Genomic DNA, 24930 nt, shown 5'->3' on the forward strand with positions numbered 1-24930 from the left:
ACTCTGTTTGGTAATGTGTCTGTTTGTTATAACCCTGACTTTGTAAGGTACAATGAAATAAGAACATATTGTAATGATGCAGATCATGGGTTTTGCAATCTAGGTCTCTGTGTGTTATTAAATTGCACGCGCACTCAAAAAGCATACCAATAGCATTAATCTATTTTGATAACACTGAGGTTAATTACTTATTACTTAATTATTACTCTGAGGTTTTTTAGTTTTTTGTTATTTTGCTGCTGTTTTTATTTCTCCTTAGAGTACTCTGCAATTTAATTCATTAGCGACAGGAGAACTGAATGGCGGATCTATCCAAAAGTTCTCCTCAGTCCTGAGCTTGATAATGTACCCTTTCAAGTCTCTTCCCTCAGCATCTTTGAACTGAAACTGTCAAACACTTATCAGCCAGCTGGCTCAAGCCAGACCTGAATGTGAAAGCAGACTGTCATAATAACACGATAAAAAACACACTTGAGGAAATCATTCATTAAACAATACAATGAAATGCAAATGATTGTTACAGCACGACCCTTCAAGAGTAAGTAGCAGGGTTCTGAAAAAATATAACGTTATACATCCTCATGTGTTGCTACAACTGTTTAAATAACACAACTGTAATTTGTCTTTTCACTGTTAACATCTGAACTTTTTACACTTAAAACTTTAAAGTCTGTTTCAAAGCTATTTTCAAAATGGTCACTCTAGTGCACGGATGATAGTGTAATGATTATTGACCAAATTGTCAAACAGGTAACACAGCAAAAACGATCCATGATGTGGTACGGAACAGGAAAGCCAGAGCACTTGTTGTTATGTTTTTTAACCACTCTTCCTGCAGTGATTTAGAGGACAGATCTCAAACCCCAGTGCGTTAGAGTGGCCATTTTGAAAAAAGCTTCGAAAAAGAGTTTAAAGTTGTACACGTAAAAATTTGTCAGAATGTTAACAATGAAAAGCCAAATGACAGAAACCCAGCGACTTATTCTTTCAGTGCTGTCCTGACACTGTCCATAATAAATAGTATTATAAAAAAAAGCTATACTAGTTTAATTGCAAATCAGCCATGCAATATTTCAATTACTTATGTTCATTTCATGTTGTGCCAACAAGACCAAGCTATTGTACTCTGCAGCTGATAATTACTAACCTCCAGTAAATTAGCCATATGCCAAACCAAACTATTCAATATCAAAGACAAAACCTCAGTTTCACATCATGCCACCTGCACTCTTAATAGGTGCCAACATTCCACACACAGATGCAACAAAGACCACATCGAACAGAAAATAATAATTTTATAGAAGCATTTCACTCTTCATGCTGCTACTGCAGATGTTTGCAGGGAAAATATAAAAAGGGCATGATGTTCAGCTTGTTAATTGCTTTTTTTTTTTTTTTTTTTTTTTTTTAAATCTGATTTAATCAGGTGAAAAATTCAACAAAGTCATCCCATTTATAATACAAACATTACATTTACCTACTGCATATCTGTGTTATACATTTTATTATTTTGCCCCTTTGGAAAATGTTATTGCCAGGATAGCAGTATTTGATTGGATCAGTGCTCTCAATCCCATCAGCTACTTGAGGGAGAGATGTTGTGCTCATCATCCTTAGGATTGGGCAGTGTGGTGTAAATGGCGCTCACAACCAAAGATAACATAAACTGAAACCTGGTGACGGTCCTCAAGGTCAGTGAGGAGTAGTGTCCTGTGAGGTCCTTGTCCTGGGTTGACAGTGTGGATGATGCATTTCCTCCAAGTAGAGATGGTTTTAGGTTTTAGCAACAATTATCCAGGGCCCCAGGCCATGGGGTGCGCCACTAGGCATAGTTAGGTCATATCTACAAAGCTATTGCAAACACGATCATTAATGATGTTTATGGTAATACCCCTGCAGGCATAAAAATAAGTCCTGTCTGCTTTAACCCTTGCATTCTGTATGAAGAATGCATTCTAGCAACTCTGACCAATGCTCTCTTGATTAGGTAAGCCAGAGATGTTTTACATATGTGTAGCCAATTTCTAATCTAACTGTCTCATCTTGCCAAAAAAAAAGAAAAAATACAATGAAAGCTTCAGTGAGGTAACCTCAGTAATCATATTACCCAAAGCCCCTTCAAAGTGAAAAAAAAAAAACTAAACATATACAATTATTGTTGCCAATTATAATACAATGTTATGTTCTTTTAAAAAATACAATTATAGATTGTAAAAATTCTATATATTTTTTGGAATATCGTAAAGGGAGCATCCTAATACAGCCATCTATAGAAATGAACTTCAAGCATTCTAGTCTGTGGCCATTATGAAACGTAACCATGGTAACATAATGCATATGGGTCACTTTTATTATGTTAAGCTTTTTAGAGCGCACAGCCGTGCATAGAAATGAACAAGCACAAATGCATATTTAATGTTCTGTGATTAAATTGAGCTCCTTGGTTCATTTTGCTAATAATAAAAACAGACAAGCAGACTAAAATACCACCCTCTTGCCAAAACGCTTTATAAAGCAGCCTTTTCATCGTGCCAAAGAAGGTAAAGCTACAATTTACTGCTTGTAATGATTTATTTATTATTGTCCCAGACCATTTGGCATTCCCAGTGACAACTAAAACAATGTTCTTAAAATATTTATAAAATAATTGTGCTAATCAGAGTTTGAGCAAACACTGTATGTCGGCAGCAGCATACTATGTACTATACAGGGTGCACAGCAGCCAAGTAGACACATTGTGGGGTAATGTTATACAAAGGAGCTTCATACATGACACATACAGGCAGGTCAGACCCATTACTGCTGGCCATAAAATTGGAGCAATGATTTTCCCAAACTGACACACCAGCCTTGCAGGTGAATTGTTTATTCTTCCTTCATCTCAGCTACCCTCCCTTGTCTCCAGTGGAAACTGGATCAGCAGTACATGCTTTAAAAAAAAACCTACTTCACTAATCTTTTCACGACTCCCGCATCACTGAGCAGATGGACTTTTATTTTACATACATCTTCTTCAAGGTGAAGCCCTATAGAAGAGCCCTTTCTTCTGTGTTGGTCCGCTGCCATTACAGTCACCAATACTCCATGAATCCAGTTAGAACTTCATTTTTCAGTTCAGCATCATTACAGCCTTCACATTTAACCTTATATATATATATATATATATATATATATATATATTATTTTCTTAAATTAATAGCAAGAATATAAATGTAGATATAAAAGGTGCTGCATTTTTACCTGTCTATTTATTCCCTATTTCACATAACACACTGTATTTCAAACTACTGGAAGAATTTATTAATTGATTCTGAGAGTAATGATGGGATTAACAACATCTAGACAAAGAACACTGGAACCCAGCTGCAGTTGTGGGAATATGTTTATCTACTCAACCAGCCCGGACACCATGGGAACAGGGGATTGATAAACTGGAGTATATTTTGACCTTGCATTCGTTCTGTGTCAGTAACAACATTATAACACATGCCAAGAAACTGATAGATATTGTTAGGTAAATATAGTTGAACAGAGTTCACAAAGCTACACACATGCAGTTAGGTAAGACATGTAAGACAGGCACTCATTAGTGCGAGTGAGACAAACTTACCTCTCCTGACAAAAGACCCTCTTCCTACCTGAGCTATCACCCAGAGAATTGGGTAACTGATCATTACCTGAGTTCCTTTTAAAACTAGGTGCCACATTTGTTGTGTCTGACGATAAATGTTTGCGCTATAGATGTGTAACTTTTGAATATTGGAATCAATAAATGTAAACTTACTAGCATAGTCATTGGTATTGTATGCACTTTGCAGACATCAAACAAAATTAGTTTTCTTTCAATAGTGCTGTACATGAAATTTGTTTTAATATTTACCATGGAAGTTGTTTAATCTTTAAATAAATTAAATTACCTTGTCTGTATGCATGATATTTTGAGTTATTTTATTCATGTGTATCAAATCCTATGTAGGCCCACTTGTGCAATATTGCAGTAGATGCAAAGTATGAAAAATCATAAAATGAGCAAAATATGCAAATTAATTTCAATGCACTCTATGGTAGTTCCATTTAAGGTGAAACAACCTTAGTAAATAGTGGCAGCATGCTCCTAATGTAACTCTCAGACTGCAGCGTTTGTGAAGGCTAGTTATGTAATGTTGTTACGAACCTCAGCGGGGCGCCAGAACATTAAACAGCAATGGTATATAAAACTGTACAATCAGTCAATATATGAATGCGAGATATTTTACAATAATACTGATGCAAAAAAAAAAAAAATAGAAAAAGATTGTGTTCAATAAAATGAATATTTTCTACTCCCCTATAGTATTGGACTAAACTTCTACTTCTGATAGACAATGATTTTCTATAAAAGCAACTAACAAGACTACGGTATAAAGTCTCTGTAAACGTTATAGCTGCGCAGGCCCTGTGAGTAGTCGTAACTTAGTGTTTTATCAGCGATGACTAAAAATAACATCTGGAATCTAGCTGGTTCTCTGTGATTAAATATAACCAATTGTTGGCTCACTATTGGCTATAGCTAGAAACCTTCCTACCAATGTCTGCTCTCTCTCATTTCAGTGCAGTTCAGCCAATCGGAAACAGACGCAGGAACCAAAGCCCAGCGTGACCTGTTTTAATCAAACTGCTGTTTCTGTGTCTGTATCTGTCTCTCTTATAAAGCTTTAGACCAGCAACAACTGCAAAAATAATCTCAGTCCTTCGTTAGGACTAGCTCCACTGTAAATGCTGCACTCACACTGTACATTCTGAATTGAAATACTACAGCAGGATAGAGGCCTACACTTTGTACACAATTCTACACAATTCTATTTCTTTTCTTGTCCATCGAAGGTCCACCTTAATATTATTGTGTATTTCGTTTGCCATTTTATGAAACTGGAAAAGAGATTCTTCTCCATGTGTCCAAACCCCAAAAATATCATCTACAAACCGAATGTATTGTAAAGGTTCTCTTTCTGATTTTCGAAGTAATTGTTCTTCCCATTTCCCCATGTATGTACTGGCAAAATGCATTCCTAGTTTAGATCCTATTGCGGTACCATCGTTTTGTTTGTAATTTTTATCAACAAATGTAAAATAACTGTTTTCTAAAACTACATTGATCATGTTCAGCACCTCTGCTGTGGGTATTGATTTATCTAGTCTATTATCTAGTGCTTTTTGACAAACTTCTAAAGTTTCTTTACGAGGGACACTTGGATACAAGGATTTTACATCCATGCAAAATAAAATTGTATTCTCTGGAAGGCTGTGCTTTAGCGATTCAAGTCTTTTTAAAAATTGTGTTGTATCCTTAACATAGCTTGGTAATTTCTCAACGTGTGACCTAAGTTGTTTTTCTGCTATTTCAGCTATTATGAGTGTTGGATTACCAATTGTGCTGACTATCATTCGCATAGGGTGATTTTCTTTGTGCATTTTAGGATTTCCTCTTGCTAGGCCTATTCTTGCATTATGTGGCTGCATGTATTTTTTTAATTCTTTTGATATAATGCCTTTATTGTATAGTCTCTCTGCAATGTCCTTTACCTCTTTTACAGATTTATTGATCCTATTGCTTTTAACTTCTTCATATGTATCCGTATTCTTTAATTCACATTTTACACATTTCATATAGTCCCCTGTGTTCATTATCACTATTCCCGATCCTTTATCTGCCGGTCTTATACTTATATCATCATCATTTAACAACTCAGTCAAAGCTTGTTCTTCAATATACTGGTCAAAGATTTTGGATGATGTCACTCTAATCATTTGCAGCCATTGAAAAACCTAACTTATCAAATACTGGTTTATTAATTAATGGTAAATATTTTCCATTTTGAACTCTTGTAGTCCTTTGTGAACTCTCACAATGACTGTGTCTCTTGTCCTTTCATAGCAACCTCTGAAATTATCCTGATTATTCTAATTTAACCACAAGGGGGCACCCTTGCATTTCAATAAAGATAACCCAGTTTACTACTTTTGCCAGCAAATCAGTATTTGAGCTATACATTTTGACTTATGAGATAAAAAAAAAAAAAAACAGTAATAAATTAAATGATGTTTTTCTGCTATATGGGTGAAACTCAAATCATGTACCGTGCAGTTCAGCTTATAGTTCAGGGTTAGGGCTAGGTGATCCTCATATTTTAAAGACTGATTGCTTTCTGCTTTGTAATTATTATTATTATTATTTTTTTTTTTTTAAATCAGTCCAAAATTCCTTCATACTGTCATGCCTGCTTATGTCAGGGAGCTGAAACTCAGAAACTGTGCATTGGCAGCCTGCACTATCCGATCCAATGCATCTTGATGCACTTTCACAATTACATGGTTCTTTTTTTTTCGTCTCAGGTTGAACAGCTCTTTAAAACAAGAATAAAACTGTGTTTTAACTCAATTGTATTTTTAATAATAATAATAATAATAATAATAATAATAATAATAATAATAATAATACATGTTTTTAAATAACTCATGATTAATTGTGAATAGATTCTTACCGTACATTTCAGAATGCATTTTTTCTATAAGAATTGCAACAACTGTCTCTATTGAAAAAAGGTTCAAGTCGATGGTTTTGTACAACACTATCTTTTCTGCAGCAGATTTTTTTCTAAACAAAAAAAAAAAAAAAAAAAAAAAAAAAAAACACTTCTGCTGGTTAATTCTGTTTGTGGCATCCTCTGTCTACCCTGATAAGAAATGGATTACACTTGACTACAAAAGATTTAGAAGTGAGTAGTTTTTTGAGATTTACGATTATACTGTATTTACTGTAGTCATCTTTGTATTACTTTAGTATAAATACATGTTAATTTGGATTCATATGTTGTTTTTTTCTGACTTTATGTGAACGAAAAGACACACATTTGCCCGTTTTCCCATTGGAAATAGTGATATTTTGAAATATCACTGTCCTGGTCACAAAAGCAAAGTTTGTGGGGAATAATAGCCATTTTCTATACTTTTGAGGCATAAGCAATTAGGAAATAACACTTACTACCCAGGAACAAAAAAATAAATAAAAAATGTGTTACACGGTGTAATCAAGTATAAAAAAATGAGGTTATGCCTCGCCACCTGTCATTTAATGAACTTATCTGATATGCAATTGAATAGCTCTTAGTACCAGAAGGAGCCACTTGTCTGAAAAGCTGTTTAATTATCTGGCAATGCATGAAAATGACCACATTTAAAATATTAATATACAAGTTTTAATTCTGTACTATTCTATTAAAACCACTTAGTATTTTATTTAATACCAGTCTGCTGCAAAGTCACTACAATAGGACCTTGATTTTACGTTTCATCCAATGAATATTGAGCAGCTGACTAGTCTGAATCATTTCTTTCCAGATTCCAGATTCCAAAGTCTTGTATTTCAGTCACATACTGGCTAAATGGAATTTGGGTCTATAATTAAGCATGCAGCCCCTGCCCAGTCCTGTTTTACCTCAAAGGCTATAGAAAAGGTTTGAACCAAAGGCAAGTCCCTCCATGATCTGAAGGCCATTTCCATATAAGCAATTTTATTGTCAAAACTGTATTTCAATTCAAGAGTAAACACATGAAGCACATGTGCAAATAACTTTTCTAGTAAATGTGGACTACTATTTAAGTGACCAGTTAAGCATACAATTCATTAAGCATTAACGTCTGATGGATTTAGCAATTGTATCCCCATTGTTCTGAACAATTTGAAATGCCCAAATTAAATTTGCTGCAGCAAACTTATTGATCAGGAAGATCAGACAACCTCTGTCCTGCAGTCAAAGCTATTGGCCTAGTTGCACCTGCCAACCTAAGCACTGAGTGTTACCAAGTTAACGAACCGTGGAGGCAATGGACCAGCCAAGAACGTCTCCACCTGGATTTGCTGGAGCGCAAAGGCTAATGAAACCCCCCCTGTAGATCCCAAGCAAAGATGGGCTCCTCACAACAAACTGGATTTGACCGCACTCGGCTGACTCACTTTGCACTTCAGCAGTGTTTTTACTAGGCAAGCCAATTCAGCTACTGCTTGTACCAAAAATATTCCTATATTTTTTCCTCTCAGTTTTGCAACAAAGACATTGGGGCCAATGTATATGTATTGTCTTTAGTCAATAAATCATCCCTGGGGGACAGCAGGATTAACAAATATTTAAAGATTATTTAGATGATTAAAATAGACCCTCATCATCTTTACAGTAGGATTCACAGTGTTAGAGCTACCAGGACAGCAATTCCCTTAGGCAATAGACATGTAGTACCTGACTGATGCTGAAACAATGTGCAGTGACAGGTATTCCAGTGGCTAAGTGAATAAATCATACAATCTGTGTATATTGGGCAGGCAGGTAGAAATCATGCATCATTGTTTAGTACACAAAACACCTGGACACCTCAGACTCAGCTTTAAAAATGACATTTCACAAGAACATACTGTAACCTGAAAATCTATTTGGCAAAGACAGATGTGACTTGAATAATTCTGTCACTCAATTTGTGCAAGAAATAAATGCAGACCATGTCAAGCAGAACGGTTATTTTGTGGATAATTGTAAAAAAACATAATAAAATGCATCTAAGGCATTAGTGACAAAGATAGCGCTGTTCAAAAAATCAGTACGAAATTGACAATATTAGAGTTTATTTCTAGTACAATATATGTTACGATTGAGTTTTTAAAGTGAGTCAATACAGTGTGTTCAATTAAACTGTTTACTGCAAAGTAATTAATTATGAATTAAAGATTTCTGTGGGAAATCACAAAATAGTTCAAATATAAAATTATTAATAGAACTTATTTGCTGCTATACCACTGGAACAAAACTGAGCAGGAAGGGACACAACAGGATGTAGCAGCAATTTGACTTATATAGCTTGGTCTAATATATATGCATATCCCATATTAAAAGTATATAATTCAAGCAAAGATCAAAACGATCTTCAACAAAAGTAAAGGGGTATGGTATAATACATGTAATGCTAGATTAATAAGAAATTGATTTTAAAGACACTGGTTAGTAGAAAGTATGCCTTTAAAATAAAGCGTCAGTTCTGCAGAGAGGTAGACCTGTCTGCATTGTGCACCTCACTGCAGTAAATCTGCACACACACACACACACACACACACACACACACACACACACACACACACACACACACACACACACACACACACACACACACACACACACACACACACACACACACACACACTGCTGACATAAGAAATCAAGCATCAAACATTTTCAGCATGTTATAATTGTCTGCTAAATAAACCTTGTGCAATGACACAGTTTAATCACACAGACAACAAGAAGCAATATATTGCCTGCAGTAAACCTGCCATGGTTTTATTTGCATTCTATAGTTTGTGCCCAGCCTTTATTAGAGCCTCCAGTCCTCTCATGCACCAGATGAATTACAGCAATGTGCTGCAAAGAGATCAGGTGCTTTTATAAAAAAAAAAAAAATCTTGCTTTACTAGACATCAAAGCCTCATTCAGCAGGAGATTTGCTGCTCCTGTTACAATACACACTACTATCTAACAACTATTGGGACACCCGGGCAAAATTCTCAAACTCGTTATTAGCAGGACTCTTTTCTGCAAGGGGAACAATTACAATTCTAAAACTAAAAAGAAACTAGAATTGTTCTGAATAAACATAAACCACCTCCCCATGTATAATATAAGGGAAAAGGCATCTCTAATGGAATAGCTTGTAAACACGATGTGAAAAAGATATATACTATTAAAATGGCCAGTGTTTAAAGCAGTGACATAGCATACTTGCCAACAGCTGGAAACTGTTCAGCGGGAATTGCAAAGAAAACACTCATTATCACAATATACGCATCTCCCCCAACTCAACACGACGACCATCATGACAGTAAAAATAGATAGAAATAAATAATAGCATTTTTACCTTTGCACAGCGTGTGGTTTTCACTAACTCTACTGTGCAGAATAATTTTTTTTTTTCTATTGGAACGCGGGACATTTACTGGGAAATCGGGACCGTCCCGACCTTATAAGGACCATTGGCATATATGACATAGTAATGAAACTACACTGAATCATAGAATACATCTGTGTACCAAATATTACGACAATAAATCAAAGTGTTTTGATTCTGTACCCTAGAAACGCAAGTAGTCTGAACTCACCATAAGTTCTGCCTGTCTCACCACATGCTGCAATAATTGAACCAGTATTGCCAGCTCTCGCCAATTCATCGTGAGACACTCAATTTCTAAGTTAAATTATTATTATTATTATTATTATTATTATTATTATTATTATTATTATTATTATTATTATTATTATTATTATTATTAATATAGTAGTAGCAGTAGTAGTAGTAGGGTTTTTTTTCTTTTTTGTGTTTTATTCAATACAAGAGAACAAACTTATGTGTAGGCGTTCTTTTCTCTGCTGCTCCTTAATCTTCAAGCTTTCTTCGTATTTGTTCAGCCTGCAATGCATGAGTCTTCTTGGGCCTCCAGTCCAACGGCTTGTACTTCTTGCCTCTGCAGAATTTCCTCAGATTCTCCTTCTTCGTCTGGTTTATTACAGTCAGAACTCTGGCAATGGACTTGCGGACAACACGGATCTTGGAGAGTTTGGATGCAGCTCTGCCGGTCACCTTGGCGCAACGGAGCTGGGACAGCTCCACCTGGAGGTCATCCAGCTGCTTCAGCAGCTCCTCCTTCTTAGCACGCAGGTGTCAGGCCTTGATGTTTGCCATAGTCACTTCCGGCTGCCACAGTACAAGTAGTAGAGATTTCCGATTGTGTGAAGTCATGTTTTTTCCATATATGCCATAGCATTGCTATCTTTGGTCTTTTTATTTTTTACTATTATTACATACATCACCTTTACAACATGGCAATGTATTCACCTTTAGACAATGTAACAGAAAGAGGAGGAGGTATGTCACACTGCAGCTTTAATAATGGAAGTGACACTAAGCAAACACCTTGATTGTGATCGCTTCCTTTAGGTAAGCTTATGAGTGTTGTCATGTTCTCTAGTGAATTTCAAAATCATAGAACAAAAGGCTCCAGTAATAGGTTCCACCTTTATTGAATCATTTGGATCCGTTCTGTATTGCTGCTAGTGTTCTAGCAACTTTTATTAAAATCTTCTGTCCAGTACCAGAAGAGAATATCATTATTTAAATGCAACACAGTTTGAATCATATAGATACTGCAGGAATGTCCTTGGAGTGAGTCTTGAGTTTTATAAATTGATATTCACGGAATATTGTCACATGATTAAAAAGAAACAAGTGCTAATTAAAAACGTATTAAATCACCTGCCGTCAGCATATTTACACTTAAATAACCAGAAGCAGTGTAACTGTCACCATTATGAGGCAATAAATCTACTAATGTGCAAGATTAATCCGCGTGTGCAGAAGCCACGCATTATTTTTATCAATACAGTAATGAGATCTAACTGAACACCTGAAATAGTGTGCCATACAATGCAATAGGAATGCACTCGGGGCCAACATTAGATTAAGCAAGACTTGAAGTTGCTTGGAAACAATACCCTGGGCATGTATTATGCTACAGTATTGTTTTCAGATTTGGGTATAATGTTTTTGTACACTGCACCAAACACAAAATGGGGATGAAAACTCCTCAGATGCCACCTTTTAACTACGAATACAGTATATACTGCATAGGAATGTGGAAAATAACATTTCAACTAAAGGGCAGTACAATAAATATGCTGAAATCTGCATAGTTACCATATAGTTTAATAAAGGGCAGTCGTTTTGCTTTGCAGAGTTCCATGTTGATACTCATAGGATGCCTTATGGACCACAACACATATTCTGTGCTGTTTGACATTCACAGTCCCACTTTCTACAGTGACCTTTTGGCCTTTATGTGTACAGAATGCAGATATGTTTGTCAATTAAATCTTATTGTATGTAAAGAGGTAATCATTCGACTAGGGAACGAGCCGGTACCCCATTAAACTAATTTGATTTTCCCCTTAAAACGGATCAGTGAGTGATCCTTTCCCTCCACCTCCAGCAATTCTTAAAAATCAGCCTGGTGGAAACACACAAGTGCCAGGTCCCATTATTAATACCATTACAACCAGTTGCTGGGCACTCGGCTATTATTAAGTGCTCCGTTTATATCTTTCCATACCAAGAAAGGATCAATGGGGGTCATTGCTCCATGCATCAGCAATCAAAACCTCCAGCTATACAATAATTCTTAGCTTTTTTAATTTCTGGGATGTTACAACGGCAATAGAAATGCAATTAATGTCTGTGCTGTTTTGTAATCGCCAGGAAGTCAGAGAGGTCAGTTAAACTGCATGTCTAATCTGTGCAGTCAATTTAATCCTATGTTGTGTTCATGTGAAGGGCAAGCAGAACAATGAAGTTCACCACATATTACACAAGAGCCCGACTACAGGCAGTTTGAAAGGCTGGACGATCTTTATATGTGCCCTTACTGTATATGTTGTTCGCATTCATTCTAAGTGGTTCTGGCTTGCGTTGCTTTAATACTGAAGGGGTAAGAGCAGTCATTCTAAGATATGGCCATCCTATAGAATTAACACATTTTGCTTCATAAAACCTGCTGAATAATATTATGTTAAAATACTGAATTTATTACTGCTTTTGTAGTTTTCCATATACTGTTATGATATCATTTTGTAGTTTCTTTGATTACATGATGTTAAATAAAAGTAAAAGTAATTAATGTAACTAAATTATGTTTATATATATATATATATATATATATATATATATATATATATATAAAATCACAGTCATGTGGACAGCGCTAATGCAAAAGGCAAGTGCATTTACAATTTATTTTTTAAAAAGAGAGATGTCTCTTTTCACTTGTTACAAGACTGCCAATTCTTCACAGTTATAGATACCAAAATGCCACTCGATGACCATTGGCTTTCTCCAGGTCTCCTGCAGACACCCTATGGAGTACATGCAGAAAAAAGGTAAGATTTTACCATAGGAACAGTATATGGTGTGTCTAACTGTCTGTCGATGCTCATATGTGCATTTCACATGGTTATTTAACTACAGTTTGCTTATTCAGCCTCATATCATATCCCTGGGTAATGGTAAAACTCACAGTTAAGTAATCATGTTGATGTTAGGATCATTAATTTCTGTGCCAGTACCAAAAGCTGTAACCTAGATACTATAGGACACAGCATGTGTTGACAAGATATACACTTAGAGACTTTATACCAGCTGTGTATATTATGCTCACTGTGAAGCAGACCCTTACTGTGGAAGGGAATTACTTGTACTTAGATTTTCATTATTAGGCTGAACACACACAGCAGCCTTATGGCCCCTGGACACTGTCTTATAATTATAATATAAGAGCACTACTGAAGTGAATTCAGTTTGCGCAGTCTATCTTTATTTTCCATTGGGGTCACCCTGTCTTGAGTTGATGATTATTGTTCTTGGAGCTGTAATAAATACAGTAGCACAGTCAACGAATCACCACTGAGTCAGGACTCCACAGAGGTGGCAATTGGGGCAGTGCTACAGTGAAACAGAGCATGTCCACAGTGAGGCAGGTAAGCACATTTTATGTGTTATTGTGTGATTGGCCTTTGAAAGAAATAAGAAGTCCTTCCATATGCATTTATATTAATTCTTTACAGATTTAAATGCATGCTGGCTTTTTTGGATGGCCTGAAGAAAAAGGGGATGTGATAATGATTTTTCTGGTTCATAAATTACAATTCAGAAAATATGTTCCCTGACATCAAATACTCTTCATAATAACTTAAAATAATCAATCAAACTATTCTCAACTAAGTTAAATCATGCACTTCCTATACACATTTATGGTATAGGTAAAAAGAAAAGGTCAGTAATTTTACCGATAATATGTATCAGCAATATTTTTATTTCAGAAAATAAGTCCCTAAACTTGTATAGATGTGACAAATTCCATTGCTTATATTGCTGTCAACAGTTGGAACTGTATCTCAACTGAGTTTTTCATCCCCAGTTATCTCATTAGTTTATCTTTGGGTACCAGTCATTGGCTTTAACCCTTTCATGCATGGTGACCTCATATGGGCACATATAAAAAAAAAAAAAAAAAAAAAAAACTCTTCTAATCTTTATATGGGGATATATGGAAGACGCGATTGCATGATGACATACAAGGATGCCATTTTTTCCCCTTATATAGCAATGGGAAAAAAAAAAGAAAAATAGACATTATTTTCAGCTATTGTCACTATTTCATACATGAAAAGGTTCAGACTTCCTGCTGTAACTGTAGGCAATCCTACATGATGATGACAACCAGACTCCACCAGACTCCCCCTTGCATCTCAGCAGAGGAACCTCTTGCTAAGATGCTATTGTATCTCTCTTCCCTGCAGTTAATAACTTTTCTGAGGGTATTATTTCCCTTGTCTGAAACTACAGTAGACCCATCATCCAACCAGTTTAGCTGGCTGTCCAACTTTAACCACTGGCATATATTCATGAGCCTCAATACAATAGGTACACAGCAGTAGTGTTAACAAAACCTCAAGCAACTGTTGGACCAATGGACCGTCCAGCATCTTGTAGACTCTATGCTCCGTCTTCTATTCTGTAGTAGGTGTAGGCAGACTCATCTTGTTATTAGGGTATAGTATATCTCCATACGATATATTGTATGACTGGGTCTTTTCAGGGCCTTAGTAATAATCTAAAACCATTAATCTTAAAAATTATTTATTTAAAAACCTACTTTCTGCCAATACCAATAAGGCATTCTTAACCAAGAAATAATAGCAACATTTAAAAATGAACTCCAATTTGATCCATAATTTGAATATGCCTGCATTGCAAAAGCACAACTACCTTGAGACCAATACCAAAAGTGGTATAAAAAAGAAAAGCTTTTCATTATGAAAGGTGCAATTAAAACTAAACTGCTGTTCATGTCATTCATGTTTTAAGGGGATATGCAGGGAACATCTAAACTTCAGAATCTCAGGTTCCATAGTCTGTTATGTTTTTGCTCTAGGAAAAGTGATTTCCTTTTCATTTAGATTTGTTTACAAGTTTTAACTGGCAGGGCTCCCAGCTAGCTCCCCCTTGTCTGGTTGCCACCAGGGGATAAACAGGCTTAATTCTGGTACATAATGAACACAAGGAACACATACTGCAGAGTCACTGGTACTGCTCCAGTGCTCATTCTACCTGTGGCTCAGACCATTGTAGCTGCCCTTGCCCCTTTGTATCTGTCTAGTCCTTGTAGACTAATATGAGAATATTCCAAAGTTACGTCTGCAGATTTTTACAAATTCCCTTTAAATCTCCAGTTGAATTAATTTCAGCAGGGAAGCAGACTCTTTCTTTACTCAAAACAGTTATGGCCCTTACACATCAGGAGCGACACGCCTTTTACTGGAGCGACACGACAAATTCGCTTGGAAAACACAGTGCACACCAGAAGCGATCACCGAAACGACGCGACAGCTGGAAATTTGCCAGATCTTTCAGAAAGTATGATTGCTAACAAACACAATAGAAAATGGCTTAGTATTATTATAGGTCAGGTTAATTAGGTACTGCAAGTATGATCTTTACCTCCATTTTCAGTGAAAGTATGTGACAGGGTGCCCGACCCTTGGGTGCATTTTATTATTTATGTAGGTATTAATTTAATTATTATTATTAGTAGTAGTAGTAGTCGTAGTAGTCATAGTATATAAATAGATTGTGTTCATGTGCGGATGGATGAAAGCCGTCTGACATGTTTATTTATTATTTAAGATGATGGTGAAAAGCCGTGCGTTTGTGTTTTGTTTATTTATTTAAAAACGGCAGGACATATGCCATAAGTTGATTCCTGCAAATTACAAAGATGCATGACATTGAGGAGCTGGCCTTAAGGGATATATATAGAGAGAGAGATAGTGTGACAGTGTGTGACACAACCTCACCAAGTATTAAATCATCTGGTGACAGGGGTGTCCTCTTCTATTCCTTAGATCACCCATGGAAATCAAGTACAAGGTTTTTGCTTTTCAAGCACCAAAGAAAGGGATATTATCTTTGGCTAAAATGTTCAAAAATCACTTTGGTCTTGAAAATTTTCCTACCAATCAATTAATTATTTGTTCTTGTCTATGTATATACCAAATACCTGCTGAGAAGGGCACAACTAGCAGACCTCAATACCTGTTGAGGCTCATAGGTAGCCAATATCTCTGTCAAATAACCAGGACCCATCTCATTTAGAGCTTTATATGTTCACATTAAAATCTTAAAATCAATCCTGTGTTTTCATGTGAGTGCCAGTGCAGAGATGCCAGCACAGGAGTAAAGCGGACTGTCTTTTGTTTTAGTTAAGCAGCTGCATTCTCCACAAGCTGCAACCAAGACATAGCGTGGCTAGTGAGTCGGGCAAAGAGGGAGTTAGAATAATCTAATCTAGAAGAAATAAAAGCATGGACTAATTTTTTAGCATTAGCAAACAAGATAAAATATCTGATTTTAACAATATTTCCAAGATGGTAAAAATATAATTTTGTAACTGTTTTAATGTGTGACTCCAAAATGACACCCAGATTTCTCACTTCAGGTCACCCAATTTGACTCTTCGCAACTCAGTTTGTTTCTGAGAACCAACTACTAAGACCTCAGTCTTGTTGGAATTTAACTGTAAGAAATGTTAGGACATCCATATTTTGATATCAGAAATGCAGTCCAATAGTACAGGTATATTGGAAGTATCACCAGGTTTCACAGAGGTGTACAATTTTGTGTCATCAGCATATCAGTGGAAGCTAACATCATGTTTACAAATAATCTTACCCAGGGGTAACATACAGAGAGAAAACAAAACAGGGCCAAGGACAGAGCCCTGTGCAACACCACAGGTTATATTTGCCAACTGAGATGAAAACTCTCCCATTGAAACAAAGCATTGTCTATTTGACAGATAAGATCGAAACCACATCAAAACATTTTCTTCAAGTCCCACCCATCTCTGAAGACGATCTAAAAGAATGTCATGATCCACAGTGTCAAATCAGCGCTGAGATCTATCAAAACCAAGACGGAGATAGCGTTTGAATCTGCATTTATCAAGAGGTAATTCGTTACTTTTAATAAGTGTGCTATGGTAAGAATGGAAACCTGACTGAAACGTTTAAAAAATGTTAGAAATTAGGTGTTCGTTTAATTGTTTTTGCACTATTTTTTCAAGAACCTTTACAAGAAAAGGCAGATTGGAAATAGGTTGAAAATTATTCAGCACCAAGCTGTCTAGGTTAGGTTTCTTAAGCAAAGGCTTTATTACATCCTTAAGGAACCTAGTAGGAATGGGATCAAATGAACTAGTAGCAGATTTCATCTGCATCATAATCATATTTAGTTCTTATATTGTAATTAACAAAAAGGAACCCATTGCTGATGCACTTATAGCGTATCTGGAATGTATAAGTAAATATAACAAGGTTATTTATTTATTTTTATCACACATTATAAAAGGTGAGCTCATTCGATTCTTATGATATCCCCCAGAAACGTGACACAATCATATTCATCGAAGTGTCATATACAGGACCATTTTATATCGTGTCTGTAGCAGGCATAGTGCCCTTTGCATCCAGATTATTAGATGACACGTTAGAACAAATCCCAAATCTCGCAGCTGGCATTGTTTTGTGGAGGGTGACTAATTTTATTTTATAAAAAGGCAAGTTCCAACACAGTTTGCAATGAGACACATTGGAAAATGAAATTCTAAACCAAATAAAAAATGTTATTAATGAGCTTCAGTCACTGTGAGATTAGTATAATCCTGCTTGCCAATGTTGGCTTTACCTGTGTTAAGGTATAGTACATTTTTCAAAAATTTCTTCCAGTCCTGTAATGCTATGTCAAGTCAGAAGGATGGGATATAGAAGGTACTCAATTTAATAAAACATTGCAAACTGGTTGAAACTGGGGAACAAATGCCTGGGGTGCATACCAGCCAAAATAATAAAAATTATCAGTATTATTATCCTTATTAATTAAAGTTGAACTTAATGCATTTAACTTGTGTTAGCTTTGGCTGCAGAATGCTGAAACACAGGCTGGCATCTGTAGGTTAGGAGACAAAATAAAAGTGAAGAAAATAGATCCCCTTGTTTATTACGCTGTATGTGCCAAATCATTCACACAGACCTGCTTGTTTCCATGGATCAGATGTAGCATAATTGGTTCCCTCGCAGCTGCTGACAGCTTGGCACATGGAAGGGGCAGTAAATCTAGTCGGGAAGCTGATATCTCATTTGTGTTAACCAGATCCAGTCTGGTGTCGTAACAACATAGATCCATTATAATACAGAAAGCCCTCTCATCCAATTGAAGACCAGTTCGGAATGCCTTAGCCATGTGTGAAATACGATGGTAGTTGACAGATCCGTTCGCTGTTGTACTGAAATGACAAGCCAGTGTTTTTTGTTTTTTTTGATAATTAAAATGGAAATCAAACTTACTTGACATTCATTTATCAGAGTTTACAACGGTGATGATGGTAACCAAGATAAATCTTTACAGTAAGAAGGTATCCGTTAACGATTTAATATAGTGCATTTTGTAGCTCACAGATCAAGGTTAGCAATAATCTCAGCAGTTAACAGCAGTCCAACATTAGTGATGATATCAATTTTCCAGATATTACAGATATGTGTGCCAATGAGTGCCTTTATATTCGTACATTTCATTCGTGTACACATTAAAGTTCAGTCCAGAAACTCATGTGATAGACTATGTATTAAAACAGTTCAAACAACAATGTACTACATTATACAAACACTACACTACATTCTTTGGCCTTTGGCCTCAACTTTCGAGGTACCCCTGTCCATAAATTAGCTCACAGATAAGTGGAGAGGCTGACCATAGGGAAACCATGGGCAGGGGGGCAGGACAGCTGTCCTCCCGTTAGACAAAGCCAAAAAGCAGGTGGAGGCGAACTCAGCAGGCACGTAATGGACTGAGGTAAGATATAAATCTTATAAAGCTTATAAATCATTGGATGTGTTGTTTATCGATTGATGATTCGATCCGGTATTGGAAGCGCCTAAATTATGCATAGTTTATGGGATTTGACCTAAGGTTAAAGTGAATTCCCTGCCAGAATGACTACTTTGCTTAATAATGTGTATGTAGAAATATGACTTACCGGTAGATTTAACAAAGGGTCCTCAGCCTTTGGTGTCTGTAGTTGTGTCAACCCTAGGGGGAACAGTTTTCCACTATGGCAGTCAATATTTGTATACTATTTATTCATATATTGTTTATGTACTCAACTACTGTACTGTTATTTGCTTTGCTGTCTGTGTTGTCTTGCCAACAACACAATGTAAAAGAATCTCAACTGGTAATCTCCTTTTTAAATAAATACATAAATTAAAAGTACTGTTCTACTAATATGCCGTTCTGACAAATCTGTTTTCCTATTCCTGCATTACCCAGAGACCAGAGAGTAATAAAGAAGACATATGCCAATTACATTACCAGATGTCAGTTACTTACAGTAGCTTATCATCAAAACCAATCAAGTGAAACCAAGTGATACAGTTGCATATGTTTAGCTGCATGAAGCAATGTAAGTTAAAAAACAAAAGGCAACTAGAAATGGCAGTAGTACCTACATCCAGCAATGAGACCAAAGGACTGATACAATCATCCTTTCAGGTAAATGCTTTATGAAAAGTTCATGCTATAAACTGACCAGACCAACTACATATATATATATATATATATATATATATATATATATATATATATATATATATATATATATATATATATATATATATATATATATATATATATATATATATATGCACACACTGACGTGCCTAACATTGTTAATGTTTAATGTCCTGATATTAATAGAGCAATTACGATGTAGTATAACTCCCTCACATATCCACTGGATCCCTTGAACCAATTACATTGGGTATGTCAGGTTCCACAGTTACTGTAAGTTCCATTAAGTATGGGGACAGTCTGTGTATTGCAAGCATCTCTTATTGTGTATTTATCACAGGAGCTGCATGTTTTACATATCAAGCCTGTTTTTGTTTTTTACCCAGTCACTCCACCTTTACCCAGAGGGATCCAGAATGTCACTGATACATTGCACAGTACTATGGGTAACAGCTCCAAGCATGGGCTTGTAACAGAGTCGCTAAATCAGAGGTCAATGTGTGTTTGTTTCAAACAAAGCATCATTTTTCATATTACTGAAACACACACACACAAATTTATGTACTTGTACTGGAAAACATGAAGAAAGAATGCCATTAATAAAGCAAAATGCTTTTATCTGAAAACCTAAAGCAAAATCAATTGTACTGAAACATTGCCCATATATATTTATTGCAATGTGCAAAAACAGTTACATTTCATTAGATCGGCACACCTATATTAAAAAATATACTTGCAATAAGCACCACAGCTTAACAGCAGACGCATTACGATTTATTATAGTGGCAATAAGCTATAAGCAGTATCCTGTAAATGCCTGTACTTTTGTCTCTCTCACTACAACAAAAAGGACAGTTATTTAACATACAAACAGGTACTTCACACAATTCTGAAACAACCTTTATAAAAAAAAAAATAGGATTAATAGAGCATAACTACTGGTTGACCTTTTTATAACAGCATGTACATTTAGATCTTTCACCTACAGAGGGGATTACTGCTTTTGCTCCACTGTAGCTCCTAAGAAGGGACTAGAGATGCAAAGAGATGTCTAGGAGTCCAGGTCGAGAGATCTAACTCCCAGGCGCCAGGCTGTGGCACAGGGGTGGTGGTCGGGGCTGTGGTGCAAGTGATAAACATTTAAAGAGTTGTGCTGGCTCAGGAGCCCTGAATAGTCTCAACACTGATAATGCTTGGTACTTTACCTGTCATTTGTGCATTGATAGAGCATACCAATGAACAGTGGTAGGATGGTTTGGAATTTTAGTGTGACATTCTATTTCTTTGTCAATAAAACCTAACAATGGAAGCCGTTATCTAATAAATAATCAGTGTAGCAAACAGCATTTTCATGGAATCGATCTATATTGCATTGCATAATTTACACTATTATTGCTAGCAAAAATTGATTAAACACAGTGAAAATGATTCTAATCTAATCTGCCTCCTGCACAGGTCACTTAAGGAAGGAGATGAGCCATTCAGCCAGCAGGGTCTAGATCTTCAAAGGCACAGAGCACAAAATGAATCCTAATTTGTCAGCCTCAAGCCAAAGAAATGCATGCCATGTGCAAATGAGAATTTGTCTTGCAGTTCTCATCTAAACCGTAGTAGAGCTTTGCATTGACATAAGTGAATTAGTCATTCTGGTCCCATGCCATTAGTCACTTTGAAGAAAATGTTAATGCAAAAAAAAAAAAAAAAAAAAAAACTTTCAGTTGTATCAATTATGCATAACATGTCCACGGTAAATTTCAATTCCATTTTTCAAAGCTGGCATTTTAATGCTGTTTCAGTCTGATGACATTTTCTAAAACTCAAATACAGTTTGCAGCCTCCCCCTGTTTGAAAGGAATGGTATGAACATGTTAGAATCTATAGAATTATTACTATGCTCATATTGAAGAGTGGCTTAATGTCTGGTTAACTGCGTTCAATATGAGGAAATATCTGTGGGGAAATCACAATTCATAGACCAGCATCCACACCTTTGTATGAATATTGTAAGAATAAACAGATGCTGTATTTTTCCTTGGTAAGCAATCACTGCACCTCTTTATCACAAACAGGAAGTCATATTGGTTCAGCTCCGCTTGACAAAATTAATTCTGCCTTAACCCTTGCATAATAACAATTGAACACTACTAATTGTAAACACCACTGGCAATGAATGAGGGTGGACAAACAGGCAAGCATTGGATAAAACTGCTATGACAAAGTTGCACACAAGCTAACTTAATTGGTTATATTAGACCCCAGTCAGTACAAAATAAATGACTCCTCGGTTCTCTTAAGAAAATAGAACAAACGATGGTCATCAAGCATGCCCCATGTCAATAGTCGATGTACCTTATAAATATGTAATGCAAACTGTTGTATTAATAAAAGTTACAATTAATTAGAAAAACACACATTATCGTCACATATATCAATAAAAAGGAGGAGAAAAATAGATTGAAGAGATTATATTTCTGACCCAATTAAATACTAATTCATATTATTGATAATATTGTGTACAAAATGCAATTAAGGGTTTTCTGTGAAAGCTTCCACACTGATAAACACTTAAACTGATAAATCCATTATACAAATCCATTACACAATTATACATATATATATATATATAAAAAAAAAAAAAAAAAACATTAGATACCACTCTACAGCTACAATCAAATACACTTTTTTGTTTCATAAATCTTGTCAAACACCTATTCTTTGAGCATTTTTTAAATGGTTCAATGTTGGACCACCAGTCTGTCACCAACACATCATGAGTTACTGTAGTGCTTCCTTAGAAAGATGTTTGCGTTATTTTGAGCTTTAGCAACTTGCACGCATAAGCAGGCGTGCTGGTAAATTTGCTCGGATTAAAAATTAAAAAAAAAAACTTGCATAAATATTACAATATTTGCCACATTCATTCCTTTATGATTCAACATCAATACCATTCATGATGCAAGTACAAAACCGCATAGCTTGCAACTATGATCGCAAACAAGATTTTTGACAACCCACCTGAAGAAAAACTGACAGGGAGCAAGTATACGCGACATATAATTCTTACAACTGATACCAAATACAATGCAAGCAGCCATATACTATTACTACCTGATGTAGTTAATGTACCAGTACTTAACTCCCGCTGTATGTGAGTATCTTAGAAAACCTACCTGTCATAACTCCATCTGCTGTAAGACATAGTCCTGTTGCTGCTTACCGCATCCATTCTTCTTTCACGAACAATTACTGGAAGTGTACTTGGACGCTATATTGTTGTACGAAAGAAGCAACCTTCCCTGCTAGGTTTATACAGAAAAGAACGTCGGCATTGCAGCCGAGTCTCTATGGATAGCTAGCACGGATATCCCATTTTTTCAAAGGAGACCCAATCGCTTGCTACGAACAGAGAAGAGTGATACCCGGAAACTGATTTAGCTGGTTCTCACAGTCTAAGGAGTGTACCATTTATTTGGAGAAAGGTAATAAAATCCGCAACACACGCATAAGAATGCCAGTATTGTAAATGCAAGTAGGATATGCACTCTCACACTTGGTCCAATTATTTAATTGGTCCAATAAATTCAATTGAAATAGCGAGCGAAAGATGCATAGATCAGCCTTTCAGACGGAGAAGGCTGCCTCCTGCACTCTGCTGCTCTTTATTTATTCCTGTTTCCACAGATACAGCGCCGTCCTTTGACATCAATCCCCTCCCCGTTTACAAAATCATCTTAGACCCTGGGTCTTCCATCCAACCTTCTTTTAAATTACACCAATGAAGTATTTTGTGTATATGAATATTATAGTAAGAATGTGCATGACAGTGTTAGTGTTTCCTTTCTGTCAATGGAAATAACAGAGTTTAAATTGCATTCCTTTACATGCAACAAGTGTTGCAGTCTCAAAAAAACAAAACAAAACGATAGCACTGCTTTATAAATGTGATTTCATTAATATGTCATTGCTCTCAAGGGATCCGCTTTGAATTTAAAATAAAACAGTTTCAATTCTGACCACAGGCAAAGCATTACACTGCTTGATCAATTAGTCAATTAATTTGCCCATAAAATACCGATGTAAAAAAACAGGGCCAGTTATTCTATTGGATTTCTTTATACAAAGGTATTAATTAACAGACAAATCAACCCTCTACTGATAATAACACATTTCTGACACTTGCTCTGAGTGACCAGTTTGGTGCAGGGTGGAGGGAAGTCAGTTTGCCTAAAATAAGGACATTATGTTTGATTTGTAAAGTCAGATAGACGGCATCCCTGATTCTGCATGTGATGCCAACACTGGCCTATCAGTTTTGGAAATGGATTTGCGCAGTTTGGCTTAAATATGGGGTGTAATAGCAATTAGAAATTATAACACAAAGAAAAAATATCAATCACAGTATTCCCTTTTGTAGTCTCATACAATACATATATAATTATTTTGGATCCATCCATGACCCATTGGAGTTATGGAGTGCAGAATGAAGTTTAGTGTTAGGGACTACAGTACTCACCAGCTGGCTAATAAATATCAAACAACACATCCCAGGGTTTTGTCAAAATCATGCTTTCTTTTGTTAGACTTCTTTGGGGCACTGTGAGACACTCCCTGGAAGCAGTTTCAATATAATGGTTTTGGATCGTATTTCCAGTGGCATTAATTTGCATTTTACACATATTTGGCTTGATTCAAAGTTATTTACTGCAAGTCATCATTAGCTCAACCTAAGACTGTTAACAAACCCGTCAATTACATATTTAAGTAGTTTCGTCTGGTTTGCTAACTTTATTAGGTATCTTTTTTTTCTTTCTGGGGCAAGCTAATGATGATTGAGAGTAAAGAGCTTGCTCAAAACCTATTGCGTCATAAATTTAGTCAAAATGAATAATCTTGCACAAGAATGATGGCTAATGCTAGTGTAATTCCTACTGAAAGTCTGAAGTGACTTTGGGTTTAAATGGGTTGGTTTTAATTGATATTTCTTGCTGCTGTCTACTGTGATGAAAACGTATCAATGTCACAAGTACCCGCTTGGTCTGCTTTTTTTTCTCTTCAGCCAGAAAAAAAAAAAAAAAAATTCAGGAGTGAATCTATAAATATATTAATCACATTCTTCAGGCCTTTTGTAGACTTAGCCTACAGCAAACAAATTCAAGCAATGGAAACCATCCAGACTGCTTT

General features: G+C 35.9%; 1 protein-coding gene and 1 pseudogene across 2 annotated transcripts in view; both read right to left on the reverse strand.

Moving 5' to 3' along the window:
- LOC121329592 (tubby protein-like) overlaps nucleotides 1-23163 on the reverse strand; it is a 53853-nt gene extending 30690 nt beyond the window's left edge. Inside the window, exon 1 of one of the 2 annotated variants that reach the window (XM_041275252.1) lies at nucleotides 22920-23163. In XM_041275252.1, the coding sequence (XP_041131186.1) occupies nucleotides 22920-22975 (56 nt within the window). In that variant the 5' untranslated portion in view covers nucleotides 22976-23163. The remainder of the gene's footprint in view (nucleotides 1-22919) is intronic. The other variant, XM_041275250.1, reaches the window with a different exon arrangement.
- LOC121329813 lies at nucleotides 9562-10758 on the reverse strand (annotated as a pseudogene).
- Nucleotides 23164-24930: the final 1767 nt, after the last annotated feature.

Source organism: Polyodon spathula, chromosome 17 (assembly GCF_017654505.1).
Source record: "Polyodon spathula isolate WHYD16114869_AA chromosome 17, ASM1765450v1, whole genome shotgun sequence".
In the NCBI taxonomy this organism is placed as follows: domain Eukaryota; kingdom Metazoa; phylum Chordata; class Actinopteri; order Acipenseriformes; family Polyodontidae; genus Polyodon; species Polyodon spathula.